Source organism: Lissotriton helveticus, chromosome 2_1 (assembly GCF_964261635.1).
Source record: "Lissotriton helveticus chromosome 2_1, aLisHel1.1, whole genome shotgun sequence".
Classification (NCBI taxonomy): Eukaryota; Metazoa; Chordata; class Amphibia; order Caudata; family Salamandridae; genus Lissotriton; species Lissotriton helveticus.
Genome location: NC_136059.1, coordinates 159,288,515 through 159,302,385, shown reverse-complemented (window position 1 = coordinate 159,302,385; position 13,871 = coordinate 159,288,515). Strand labels below are relative to the sequence as shown.

The window sequence follows — 13,871 nt, the reverse complement described above, 5'->3', positions numbered from 1 at the left end:
GAAGGCTGAAGGCAGCAGAAATGCATCATGCCACATATATATATCCTCATCTCCTCCAAAACCCCTTAAATTACCCTTACACCCTCAATACTCTGACCCCCTGATACTTGGTAAAACTTGTTAAGGTAAGTAAATGTATATATATTTTGACCCACCCCCAAAACCCTTAGATTACCCTTACTACCCCAATAGACATATTCCCCAAATTTCTAAGATTACCCTTACTACCCAAGTACCCATACCCCCTAAACGCTAAAATTAACTTTGGCACCCCAAAATCCATACCTACTCTGAACCACAAAAGTAATCCTTGAACCCCCAAACCACCCTGAACTATAAAATTATCCCTGGCACCCCAAAATGTAAACCTACCCTGAACCCTAAAATTACCATTGACACCCCAAAACCTATACCCACTCTGAACCCCAAAATTAACCCTGGCACCCCAAAACCCATACCCACTCTGAACCCAAAAATTACCCCTGACACCCCTAAACCCATACCCACCCTGAACCCTAAAATTAACCCTTTGAATCTCAAAACCCACCCTGAACCCTAAAATTACCCTTGGCACCCCAAACCAAAATCCACCCTGAACCCTAAAATTACCCTTGGCACCCCAAAACCTATACCCCTACACCCCAAAACTCAAACCCACCCTAAAACCTATACTTACCTTATACTTGCATTTAAAACACATATGCCTTTACCATTCATGCCTTTACAACGAAATTAGTTGTAAAGACATGCGTGGTTAAAGCATATGCATTGTAATGCCATGCGATGTAATGGTAGTTGCGTTGTTAGAACTGCGTTGTAATGTTGTTTCCCTTCGCCAACATCACCTATGCCTATACTTCTTGCAGCACAGGCATTTTTTATTTCCTATACGCCTTTTTCGCCTGCCCAAACCTGATTCATGTGTGATGATAGCAGGAATTATTGATGGATTTAGCTCAGCTAAGAAGTCCTAAATGGGATGATTATATATTTCCACACCTGGAGTCTTTTGTCCTGGCACTTGGTGATTTCCCACCAGACAATACATCAAGTTTACATGCCATAATTAACAAATCTTTAAAATAGTTTAGCTAAGCAATCCTGACAAATGATGTGGTTTGCAAGCACTATGCTTTCAAAGACGCCCGTAAAAGGTCAATCAAATTCATCCCTGATATTGATCATAAATAAAAGGGAGGGCTAAAATCATGTAAAACCACAGCCACGGTTAAAGTGGGTGGTCCCTAGGCTGGATAAGTAAAATGAGGCACCTGAGATTAAACTACCCTGTTTAATATGTTGTCTCAGAGCTGACTCAGAAATGGTTCAAGAGGTACAAAGAACGTCAAGAAAACCTTCTACGCCATGTACCGTACCCCCAGAAAGAGAGATGAGATGGCTAGGTAATTTGGGAAAAACTGTGTTGTGATGGCTGCAACCTCCAAAGGAACAGTGCAATTTTTAGGACAATACAATAGGCAAATGTAGTTCGATAAAGCACCTTTCTGACAATATTTGCCTGAAGATAAGCAGGTTGATGCAAGAAAAATATTCTGAGGGAAGGAAAGAAGCTTTGATGGCTATAATTGAAACATTGATAAATGTAGTGATCACAGGCTTCGGTTAATTAGCTGGAGTTGTAGTTTTAAACTGGCTTCGTTGCACACCTTTCAGATTTACCGTGCAAAAATGTGGATTTGCCCTTTGATGAAGAGTATGTTTGGGAGAGACATGTATGAGGCTCTGCAAGGTATAAAATTAGATACAAAAATAGCAGGTTTGTTGAGAGTCTTTCAGCAGCTCAGATAGCAACCCTTTCGAGCCTACAGAGGAAGAGGACAACTAGCATATAGAGGTGGATATTAGCAGTAAAGATACTAGGCATCTCAGAGCCAGCATCAGACCTGCAGTCAACTGTGTGTATTCAACAAGGAGCTCAGAGGGAAAAAGCTAGAGCCCAGGTCGCCCTCCACTCATGTAATCATATATACAACAATGACCGGGTCCTTACAAGGCAATTGTACATTAACTACGACGTGTAACTCTTATTGCAATTTTACAAAATTCTCCCCTTCATTTAGTTACAATAGGGGTAGAGAATACAACTTGTATTGCCGCTTAAAAAAACGCTCAAAACCCAATTACGACAGTCTCAAAGAAAACACCCCACAGTAGTGAATACTGCTGCAAAGAAAAATGTGCACAGGCAAGATGACCCCTCACAGGCGAACCACCATCGGGATACCTGATAGGTACTCACCAAATATGCCCTGTTCTCATCATCGGCGGTCATCAGGCCAAAGGTGAATGTGTACAAAATCAAAATATGAGTGCAGTGAAAACAAAAGACAGGAAGTGAGAGTAAAAATGTAAAGGCGTGCACGATTACTACTACTTTATTCTTTATTTTCGTGCCACCTACCCAATTAAAAAGCAGGGTTGGTAGCTAGACATGCATACCAATTAAACCAAGCCGACATGTTTCATTGCCTTTCACAACTTTGTAGGCAATTTCTTCAGGGCTATAGTATTTTACCACTGCAAAGTTTTATGAACACACCAACGCTGAGACTGTCAATAAAAACACACAAGAGATGTGTATAAGTCTTCCTGGCAGACATACCCATGACACAGAAAAGTAATTGCACAGAAAACATTTATTTGTATTTGTATTTACCCATGCAGAGCCCGGGCTTCTCATACCGGCCAGCAGTTCTTTTTATGTATAAAATCGAGGAAAAATCTCTTGTTCTGAGCTGCACCCCTATTTCTGAGTCGCCCTTTCTTTGGTGTCGGATACTTTCTCTAAAGAGCGAAGCAACAGTAAAACACAGTTTCTACGTATTAAAAACACCTTTTGCGGGCTTATAGTAGAGGTATTTTCGATTGAGGGTTTGTCATGCTAGTTGCTTCTCAAACTATCGTATTTCCTCCATTATGTGCAGCCCTCTCCCTCTCCTTACCGACAGACAACTGGACACCTGCGTTATCTCCTCCAATCTCGAGATAGCATTACTCCTGTCCGGTTTTAAATGGGGAGTGAAAGACACTCTGCAGCTACGGGGCGTGTCCGGTCCCTAGTCACGCACTTCCTGCAGTATGCCTAGTCTCTGCAGAAGCGGTACAAAAGGGGGTGGTGATGGACGGAGCATCTGAACCAATCAAACACTCACACCCAGTTAAAGGATCTGGGTTTAATCCATCTTCTGAACTGGGGTGGCTGAGTGAGCTAAAGAATGGTGATGGATTAAACCCAGATCAGTTGACTGGGGGTGAGTGTTTGATTTGCTCAAACGCTCTGTCCATCATCCCCTTTTGTATCGCTTAGTCTCTGCAGAAGTCACAGGGGTCTCTTGTTTACATGGCCACCATCTTTGAATATCTCAGCAAACTGGATAACATATACCACAGATCTTGAAAGATATTCCCACAAAAGGCTAGAAAAAGTATTTGTATATATCCCTGGTTCTGCAATATCAATCGTCGAATAGCGACGAGAGATTTAAAAACACGGGAGATATTTGGAAAATAAATAACGCAAGGCGCTGTGTCAGAACTGGTACAAGTGATCCCAACAGGCGCTCGCGCTCAAACGTCAAATATTCGCGCTCCAATCCAGAATCTTGTCAAGGGTGTTTGTATCCAATTCCATTCTCGACAAGGAACAAGAGGATGTAAATTTAAATTTAGATAGCACCTATTCCATTTCAAGCTGAACGGTGGCCATCTTTAAATATGTACAACTCAGCCATAACTCTTATAAAAAACTGCTGTAGCCACATATATACTCCGATATCTGCCCAGTTATTTAGTCCCACCTGGGTTTATCTCATAACAAAGGGTAGGTATTTTCCCATATGTCTGTCAAACTGACCTCTACCTTTCAGGGAAGCTAGAGGGCATAGACAGATGAGGCATGAAGGGGTATATATGCACCATGCACAATCTAGTTGCATTATATGTAGTGGTAAACATGATATCATAGAAGGGTCTCACACTTCACCAATGCCAAAACACCAGACAGTTTTAATGGACTTAGAATGATAATGGGCAGACCTACATGCAGATGACAGGGTGCATGCAGGGGCGTAGTGGTTAGTGTGCAAAAGTTATCATACAGAGAGCCTACACAGATATCGAGGTTAATTTACTTTATTCCACTCCAAAAGTTCATTAAGTCCTTCTTTTTCACTAGATTCTTGAAAGATCCATCTTGCTTCTTTGGATTCCAGTCGTCTTTCCACACTGTGGGCATCACCATCGTCTCAGAATCTGGTTTTTCTCTAGAATAGGTACCCTTGCCATGCCACCAACCGGTCTCTATCAGGCTACCCTTTTGCGTTTCCACCAGGGGTTCTGTGATGTAGAATATGAAACAGTCCTTCTCAAAGGATCCAAGTTGGTGAAATGTGCCATTGAGGCAGAAAATAATTTGAAAGGGGTGACCCAAGGAATACGCTATGCTTGCTTTGCATGGGTAGTCAGTGACAGGGTGGAAATCCAGTCGCTACTGGAGGGTGATTCTTGACAAGTCTTGATATAGTGTAGGAGCGTGATCGCTGAACTGAATCGGCTGTGATTTTCAGGCTCTACGCAGGATGTCCTGTTCGTTTGACAGTCATGCACACAGACTAGGATATCCAGGGGTGGGGTCTTCTCCGGCCTCGGTGGGCCCACACGATGTACACGGTCAAATTTTAGTGCTGCTTTGTCGGAGAGGCCCAGGATGTGTCAGAAAAGGGTCATAACATAGTCTCTAACATCTGGGCCCTCTGCGTGAGTTGGTACTCCTCTGATGCAATCATTGTTTCGACAAGAGCGGTTTTCTAGGTCCTGCGTGTGGGACTGTAGGTCTATTTGTTGCTCATTGAGACGAAGGACGGCTTGCTGAAGCCACTCTACCTCTTCTTCCCGGCTTCTTTCACAGTCCTCCATAGCAACCACTCTGTCACTGATTTCCTCCAGATCCCGACAAACCCCCCGAAGGTCCGCGGAGAGCTCCATCATCATTGCCTGTAGGTTCTCGCTGAAAGATGCAGAGAGGTTTTCCTAGAAGGATTTGGTGACCAGGCCCACCACATTCCCGGGATCCACCGGGTGGTCTACAGTGACCAGAGGCAGCCTATCATCTGTTGTCACCCCAACTTGTTTCACAAACATGTCCTTGTGGGACTCGTATTTTTTTGACCTGTTCACTGACAGATTGCAAGACTCTGGGGTCGAGAAGCTTAGAAGGACTGACTGCTTAGCGGCCGAAGACTAGGGCAGGCACCTCTGGGGCAAAGACAGGGGCACCACCAGTCCCAGGAATACACAGCGAAGTCCAGCAGGGAGCGCGAGGGTTCGCCTTACGTTGCTAGGTCCAGCGGGGCAATCCGAGGAGCAGCAGGGATGTGGGCAGTCGCCTCCGTTATAGGTGTGGAGAAGTCAGGTGAGGGTCCGATGCAAATGCCAGGGAGCCTATGCTGACCTCAAAAGAGGCCCCTACCACCCAAGCAGCAGAGGGAAGATAGGGTATGCCAGAGTTACAACCTGGCTGAGTGTGGAAAGCTCAATCAAGGGCCCCTCTCCTGGGCCCTGGGGACCGTCGTGGGAGCAAAGAGAGACCCCGCTGTCGGCGTGATGCCTCAATTAGAAGGGTTTCATGCATCTGCCCCGTGTGACCAGAGGCTCCCAAATGCAGAGTGTCAATTTGGGGGGGCCAGGGTGGAAGAAGGATCACACAGTCTCCAGTGCTCTGAAATCCACCTATATCGCCATGGTCCTCCCAGCCCCCACTGTCACCAGGCACTCCATGTAATCTTTAGGCAAATGGCCCGCGCCTCTGTCTATGGATCTCAGACCTGACAAGACCAGCTTTGTCAAGCCCCAGGAGTCTAAATCCTCACACGGCTAGAGTAGGAGTGGGGGTACAATATCAATTCAAGGGTACCCCTATGAGTTGCTTTCAGGTCTGGGAGAAAGGGGGAGACAAAAGTAAATCAACACAAAGAACTCCCACTAGGCCTATATTGCTGTTATGTAGGATGATTCCAGTTCTTTATGGCTACCACAATTACATGACAAGCTCACAATTTCTTTATTCTTTTTGTATTTTCTATTTAATTATTCAGAATATTTTTTCATCACAGGTTTCAGCCTCGAGAAGAGGTGCTGAGGCTTTGTTCAGGACCAAAGAAGGTGATTAAGTGAGTGTATTGCTGCACACACTCTAAGATGTGCTGTGGTGCAGTGATGTTACTGTATGTACGGTTCCCACCATCAAGAATGGTATAAGAGCTTGGGATCCCGAGAAGGACCGCAGTAGGTATCGCAGGCGGACGGACATTCTTGATGAATGTGTGACTACAGGAGTCCGCCCCCTCTGGGATTAGTTAACGGCTGCATATTCTGTAGCTCTTATACTCTTCTTGATGGTGGGAACCGTAAGTATGGTAATGTCACTGCACCACAGCACACCTTATCGTGTGTGCTGCAATACACTCACTAAGTCACCTTCTTTGGTCCTGACGAAAGCCTCAGCACCTCTTGTCGAGGCTGAAACATGACGACCAGGTAAGGGGGATATAGAAGATCAATCATATCTTCACAAATATCCCCTCTCTGTTTTCAACCGTGCCCTAGAGCTTAAGAATAAAGGTAACCATTGAGTATCCGAGAGGTAACTTAAAAAACCACACCCTGAGCACTCCTCCTCACTCGAAAGAAAACCTGCTCCGCTGTAATTCAGGCATCGTAGCACAGCTGGGTTGCACTCGGCAGCCCGGCTGGGAACCCGATAATGAAGCATGCCACCAACTAGGTTGGTGGGTGAGGGTTCTTCTTCAAAAAAATAATAAAACAATGGTTTTTCCCATTCCAGTGTATGACCTTGCATCATCCTAGCATTTGGATACCACATAGGGTCCGTCCACTTTGCTGCTTACTGATCAAATCCAGGGAGAAGAACGTTCCCTTTTGCTTTCCTCACACTCTTTTTGTTGTTATTGATGTGAGGATTCACCATAGACTATGATAAAATCGTCAATAATAATATCTTAACCACATCTTCAGAATATTATTTACCTTAGACGCCTCACTCCAACCTATGATAGTAAAGCCAGAGATCCAAACATTGTAGTTAAAAATATTGATTGCTCCCCAGGATAAAGGAGGCCCGCCAGTATGAAAAGAGATGCTGAATGTTAACAGTGAAAGGCCAAGATAGAAACTTCATATTTCGTTTTTTGTTTTAGGTTTAGTAGCATGTTCATGAGATCATTGCAAACAAATTCAGTGCTCTTTCATGACCCTTGGAATTTTCTGAAGCCTACTTCAGACATGCAATTTATGACTGAGGAAAAACTAATTTCTTTCTAAATGCATTAAGCCATCCCTACATAGGTGAGGAATGAAGACATCAAGGTCAGCATGGAGCCTCCAACAGTTGATTTTGAGGCAACAGAGTGCCACTTCTCCCTCAGTATATGACCCTAGCCATTATGGGTCACATAGTCACTTATTGAAGTCCTGAAATTGAAGCATGTTTTTGTTAGGACTGATTGATCAAAAACAACTTAAGCACCTAACCAGTTTTGAGCCTTTGTGCAAATAGAGGTTAGGTATATGGAGACAGGCATGTGATATAACATCATGACTTATATTTTTGTCCACTTCTGATGTGTTGACCCAACCATATCACACTGGCTCATGGTGCTGCCTTGATTGGGAATGAATGATATATCAATCACGTCAACTATCGGAGTGCAACTCAAAAAGCAGCTTCAATTTTTGCCAGTGACTTTAATCCTAGACCTTCCATCTCGATAGCAGTCCAAACCAAACATTTGCTCCTGCTTTTGACAGTCAACTGTTACTTTGCCCATTATATATGTTTAGAAGGTAGGATTTAGAGGAAGCCTCCACACTGTTCTCTAATTCACCCTGTGATGTAAATTAGATATTTGTATTGTGTTAATATAAATCATGCTCCCTATACATCATTAGATTTGACTTTAACTTCGTCTAAGCTAAAGTAACTCTATTGTCCCATGGGTTTCAGTTTGAATTTGTAATATTAAACTGGAAACATGTACTTAGCACCCTTCCTTCCTTACTGTCTCACTGCTCTTTCCTTTCCTTTGAAGGCGCCATGCTAGCATAGATTCAGCTACGAATGGCCGAACTGATCTATATTCTTTATCAGAATCGTGTCAGCTTACAAGTCAACACTACACTTTAGAAAGCAAGCACTTCCTAGATCTGTCAGATAGGTGGGTTTGATTACTTTACTTTAACTTTACGCATTGTTTGTATTCCCACTCATGCTGTTGCCATCTGTGTGAGTTGATGTTAACTGTTTGCATGCCTTAAAAATGTGTTCTAATTACATTTACATACAGTTAGGGATTATATAATCAATGTTCTAGTTGTAGGCAGGGTTGCTTATCTTATTTTTCATCTACATTTCATTTTCATGTTAAAACCTAACATTGTGATGTTATCAAATTTGCAACAAATAATTAACTCAGAATATATTTTTTACATTGGCATAGCCCATTCATGTGATGTGGTACTGTTCGTGTGTTCATATTCTAATTTCTAATTGTGAATGTTTTGGTTCGCTTTGATAATTATTCACTAAATATTATTTTTGAATGTCTTCCTCCATCCACCCCTTCCTTGTTTTTATCCTTCCCTTTTTTTTTAAATTGCTGCTGACTAGAGACGAGCCTTCAGCTACCAAGAGTAAAGTTAGGATCATTCATGATGATTCCGAAATTGAAGAGCAACTGGAAAGTGCCTACAAGAATATAGGGAGACAATTAAAGGATGACCTGCTAGATAAAAAACCCTTATATTACCATGATGCAAAAATAAACAAAGATTGCTCAAAAATTAGGGATAAATCTCCTTTAAAGGGATGCTCAGAGCATTTGAAAACATCCTCTACTGGATCAGAATGCTTAGATGGCCCCAGATATCCTCAGGGATATGACACAATAGACAGGCGAAGGAAAAAGAACCCAAGATACTTTGATATGAAAGAAAATGAGCATAAATGTCTGAATAACAAAGAGAATTTAGAAGACGATGGGGAGGAAACCTTATTGTCTCTTCACATGGTACAGCCATTGAAACCTGAGGAAGTCATTCAGGCGTCCAACAAAAGTGCAAAGTCTAAAATCAGCAGCACTGTAAGTGATAGTCACTTTTATCCTATTTTGCGTCCATACAAAAATGGTCTGTTAGTTAAAAGTGGGCGAGTGGCAGACAGTAAACCTTTAAATCCTCAGCACGATGACCATCAACATGTTGAGGAGTCTAACCCACATTTAATGCTAAATGATCACAGTGCCTCTATAGAAACTTTAGATGAGTTTGATAGCAGTACTTCCGATGAGCAGGAAAACTCTCCAGTTTCAGATGACATGGAAGAATTAGCTTTAATTTCTCAAGCCTGGTGTGACTATAATGTTTCCACTTCTAATGAAGTCATTTTAAACAATTGTAATACAAGGTCACTATCCAGATTTCAGAAGGGTAACTATGACAAAACGCACATTTCTACTGGGGGCAGGTTTGCATTCCAGATGCACGACCTCAAGCTGTCTCCTGTTGAAGAGCCAAGCGAAGAGTATGTGGACACAATGGATGAACTGCAATGTTTAGTCGAAACAGTTTCTGAATACTTAGCTGAAAAGGAAGAAGAGATAAATAAATTTGGCACACTTCCAAAAAGTAAAAATGTTTCTGATAAATTTACATCCAAGCAGAAGGAGATTGATAGCCCAAAAGAGTACACAGATCAGATAAAGCCAACTGTTCCAGAAGCTAGCAATCCAAATGGTAGAAGCAAGTTAGAAGCTCTTCCCGATTTGACAGGAGTAAAGAACTCTGTAAATTCTCTATTTAGTGCTCTTTCCGAAAAGGTTGGCTCAAGTGCAAAGCACCTTACTGCCTCTGTGGAAAAAATGGTTTCATCTTTGCCTGAAAAATCTGATGCTCCCGTCTTACCTGCCAGTGGCATATCTATGGTGCCTGGCAGTCAGACAAGCCAGGCAAGCAATGTGCCTTCATCAGTTAATTTTGAAAATAGGAAAAGTGCGATGAGCGCAGGAAAACTTTTGTCTGCAGACAATGCCCGTTTAAAAGATCTACAACAAAACTATCAGAAAAGTATAGACAATGCATGTACAAATGTGTCATCTAGCACAAGTCTTGCTGAACACTTGGAGCATTCTTCAAAGACTCAGACGTCTGGTGTGGCTTCTGTTCTGGGCAGATTCAATCCATTGAACTTTTTTATTGAAAAGGAAGCAAAGAAAGAGGGCAATAAAGAGGATAAAATTAAAGTGAGCCAAGATGTTACTGTCCTTGGGCATAAAGTGAGTGATACCACCATTTCTGCTGCCCATGAAGAAAAGATGACCGGTCAAACAAATGGTAAGCCCAAGGATTCCATTTCATCACAAACATTTGGCGAGCCATCTCTCTGCGTCATTGTTGGTACCCCCAGGCAGCAACATAGTTCTCCTGCATCTCTCAAAAAGGAAGGCAGCACTGGAGGAGAATTATTTACAAACCCTGTTCAAACTAGACTAAACTTTGGGGAACAGGATGGCAGTAAAAAAACAGATGAGCCATGCAATTTTGAAAAGGAGAAATTGGCTAATACAACTTTCTTTCAGCCTCTTCGTCGATCATTCAGCCAGTTATTTCTTCCTACTGGTGATGCTAAATCCGACCAATCAACATTTGAACTTTCAAAAGTTCATAAATCAGAAGCTGATGTTAGAAGAAACGCATTTTTGGAAGATGAGCAAGCGTTTACCCGACAAGGGAAAATTCAACCACCTTTTTTCAATTCTGTTGGTTCTTCTAAAACAGAACAAGAACCTAAAGGGCAACACACTTTTTTTCCTGCCATATTTAAAGTTGCTTCAGCTGAAAATTTGTACTCAAATGACCAGGCAAACAGTAATTTTTCAGATTCTATTGCAACTAGCCATGATGTATGTGATAAAAGAGGTTTACTGTCAACTTGCTCTTTTAATTCCCAAAAATCACCTTTAGTTGAAAGTTTAGCAAACTGTAGTGGTGAAGCTACTCAAAGTATAGGTGTTAATAGTCAAGATTATCAATGCATTCCAATTCTGACCAATGCGCGTCAGGATAATGATTCAGTTAGCATTGTGGAAGGTGAACAAGGAGGAACACGTTGCTGTAAAGAAATAACCTCTAATTTACCCCCCTCAGCGAGCATCCCTTGCAAAACTTTAAGATCCCCATCAGCTAATGGACTGGGATTGCATAATTTAATAAATATTCCAGAGGAGAAAAGTGCCAAACCAGGCCTGTTTTCAGGCCTTTTTACTTCTTCCTCTGCTGAAAATATACTTTGTAAGCAAGGCATGAATTCCAAAGATGGACATGAGAGCCACAAAATCTCTCCATCTAGTTTTTTTTCTGGCCTGTTGAAATTTGCTACCCAAGACAGTGTTCCTGTGAAGACAACTAATAAAGGTAATTCTAACTCTCCTGCGCCTTCAGTGTCATCTGGTGGAAACAGTGTTATTAACGTAAGCAAAATGCCTTTGGGTCCCACAGTTCCAGAAAAACAAGATACATTAAAAAGAATTAAGCCAATGCCGAGCATAAAACATGTCATTACGACAGTAGAAAGGGAAAAGAGGGAGGAATGTTTGCCCAATACAGTCATTACTACAGCTGATGAACACGCATGTGTTTTCAGCCAATATAATACACGTGTGTCAACTTATATTAATGCTATCAGTTTTGAAGACTCTTTACTATCACAGCAAGAAACAAATGAAGTAGGAGAGCATACAGCTCTTTGGAGTAATTTTTGCAGTGACTCAAATGATGACATAGGTGGCATTTGTGCCCAAAGGAAATTGTTTGGTGAAGCAAAATGTAGTTCAAGTTTTGAGTGGGAATATGAAATAGAGGACATTTCTAGTATCAGAGAGACAATACCAGGACCTGCTAATTATATATTGAGTCCTAACTCTCAGAGTGTTGACTCTCCTGATTTATGGGATTCCAATGATATGGTAATAAATTTATGTAAAAAAGATAACAATGACAATATAGTGGCCTGGGAAGCAAACTTGGATATTGATCAGCTTAGTTTGAATTTTAGTGAGATGTCATATGAATCATTTGACCAGTTTATGGATCTTGACGCAGGTTGGGAAGACAGTGAAAATTGGAAGATGAACTTGCTTCATGGAAGTTGCTCATTGTCACCAATCGATGATGACTGTAATAAACAGTTAGATAACCTGTTAATGGAACAGAGTTATTCTTCTGAATTTAATGCTAATATTTGGACCTTGATTGATCAGGAATCCCTGAATTTGGATGGAAGCTTTGTTTATGCTTCTAACTGCCAGGCTTATTGGGAGTGGTTATCTCTGCTTGAATTCGGTATATGGTGGCCTTCAGAGGATGGCAATTGTGGCTACTATATGTATAGTGATGCACATTTTGTTTATTCTTTGTTAACTGATCCCAGTGGTCAGTATGTATACATATGCACCCCTGAAACATACTCTTATTCTGAAGTGTGGGGTTGTGATTTGCAAATGGATTCTCTGCCTAGTGACTGGATAGAAGATGGAACAGTTGCTGTTTGTGGTTTTAAGATACCCCTCACAGATGAAGAGCTGTATTGGCTTTCTGAAATGGAGGATTTGGATAACTCCGTTTTAGCAAAGCCTCTTGATTTATCCACCGCTTTGAGGAGAAGTGACCAATTAATGAATATGAACTTGGAGGTTTTTTCACAAATGTTTGAGGAATCTATGTTTTACCAGAGAGAGCAACCATTAGATTTTTCAAGCTGTAAATTGCGAAAACTCAAAGTAGATTTTAGACCTCAAAAGGATAAAAATGTATGTCCTCTGGATAACCAGGTAACACTTGATCTAAGGACACAGACCAAACCTTCTAGAACTTTTGTAATGAACGAAAAGATTGAACCCATGCAGAGAGATGCATGTCCAGCTAAGTTGTTAGGATATGGATCACCTGACCGCATTGGTTTTCCCCTTTTTCAATCTGTTCCTAAATTTCCACAGTATTCAGCATCTACAAAAGATGAGCCTAAAGACCAAACGAATGCTGAAAATATAGGTACACCATTCAGCAAAGTTGCATCTTTGTTTTCTACTCTGGGAGAGCTGATCGGTAAGGCTCCAGCATCTGATGTGCAAGAATGTGTGGAATCCTCCATAAACAAGAAAAATACACCATTGAAGTTATTTGGAAATCAAGATAAAAGTGCAAAATTCAATTACGTGGCCAATAACCAAAGAGAAAATTTGTCTGAAGCAAACATAATTTGTTTAGAGACAGAAAGTGTGTCAAAACCATTATTCCACTCCAGTCAAATAAATGCTCTTATAAATCAGTCAGATATTGATGCAGTTACCAAGACCGTGCCCAGTTGTGCAGAATCAGATCAGCGAAAAGACAAGTTCAATAAATATATGGCAACTGACAAGCCATCATCCAGTGAGCCTGAAGAAACCTTTTTGAAAAGTGCTTTGAAGTTATTTAGTTTGGGAGATGGCTCTTCTACAAAGAAACATTCCGATCGGAATCCACCGTCAGGGTTCTTTGATTTTTTCAAAACTCAGGCAGAACATTACATTCCAGACTCTCTAGGCAGCCGGGAACAAAGTAACATGAACTCAAAACCAGATGGAAAACAGGAAAATCATGAGCCATCAGAAAGCAAGAACTCTAAAGAAAAGAAAGACCTACCAATTATATCTACTATAGTTGGTTCTTTTGGTGAGTTATTCAGCGTTGAGTCAATTCCAGTGCCACCAAGAGACATGCCAAGTGATGTAGCAAAAACT

The 13,871-nt window shown here is 41.6% G+C and overlaps 1 protein-coding gene across 7 annotated transcripts in view; it reads left to right on the top strand.

Annotated features, from left to right (window-relative positions):
* Positions 1-13,871, top strand: part of UNC13B (unc-13 homolog B) — a 3,555,093-nt gene that overhangs the window by 1,403,496 nt on the left and 2,137,726 nt on the right. For 4 of the 7 annotated variants that reach the window (XM_078674663.1, XM_078674662.1, XM_078674661.1 and 1 more), the window contains one exon: positions 8,127-8,252. The exons of the other annotated variants lie outside the window; for them this stretch is intronic. In XM_078674663.1, coding sequence (XP_078530789.1) covers positions 8,127-8,252 — 126 coding nt within the window. The remainder of the gene's footprint in view (positions 1-8,126; positions 8,253-13,871) is intronic. 7 annotated transcript variants of the gene reach the window in all.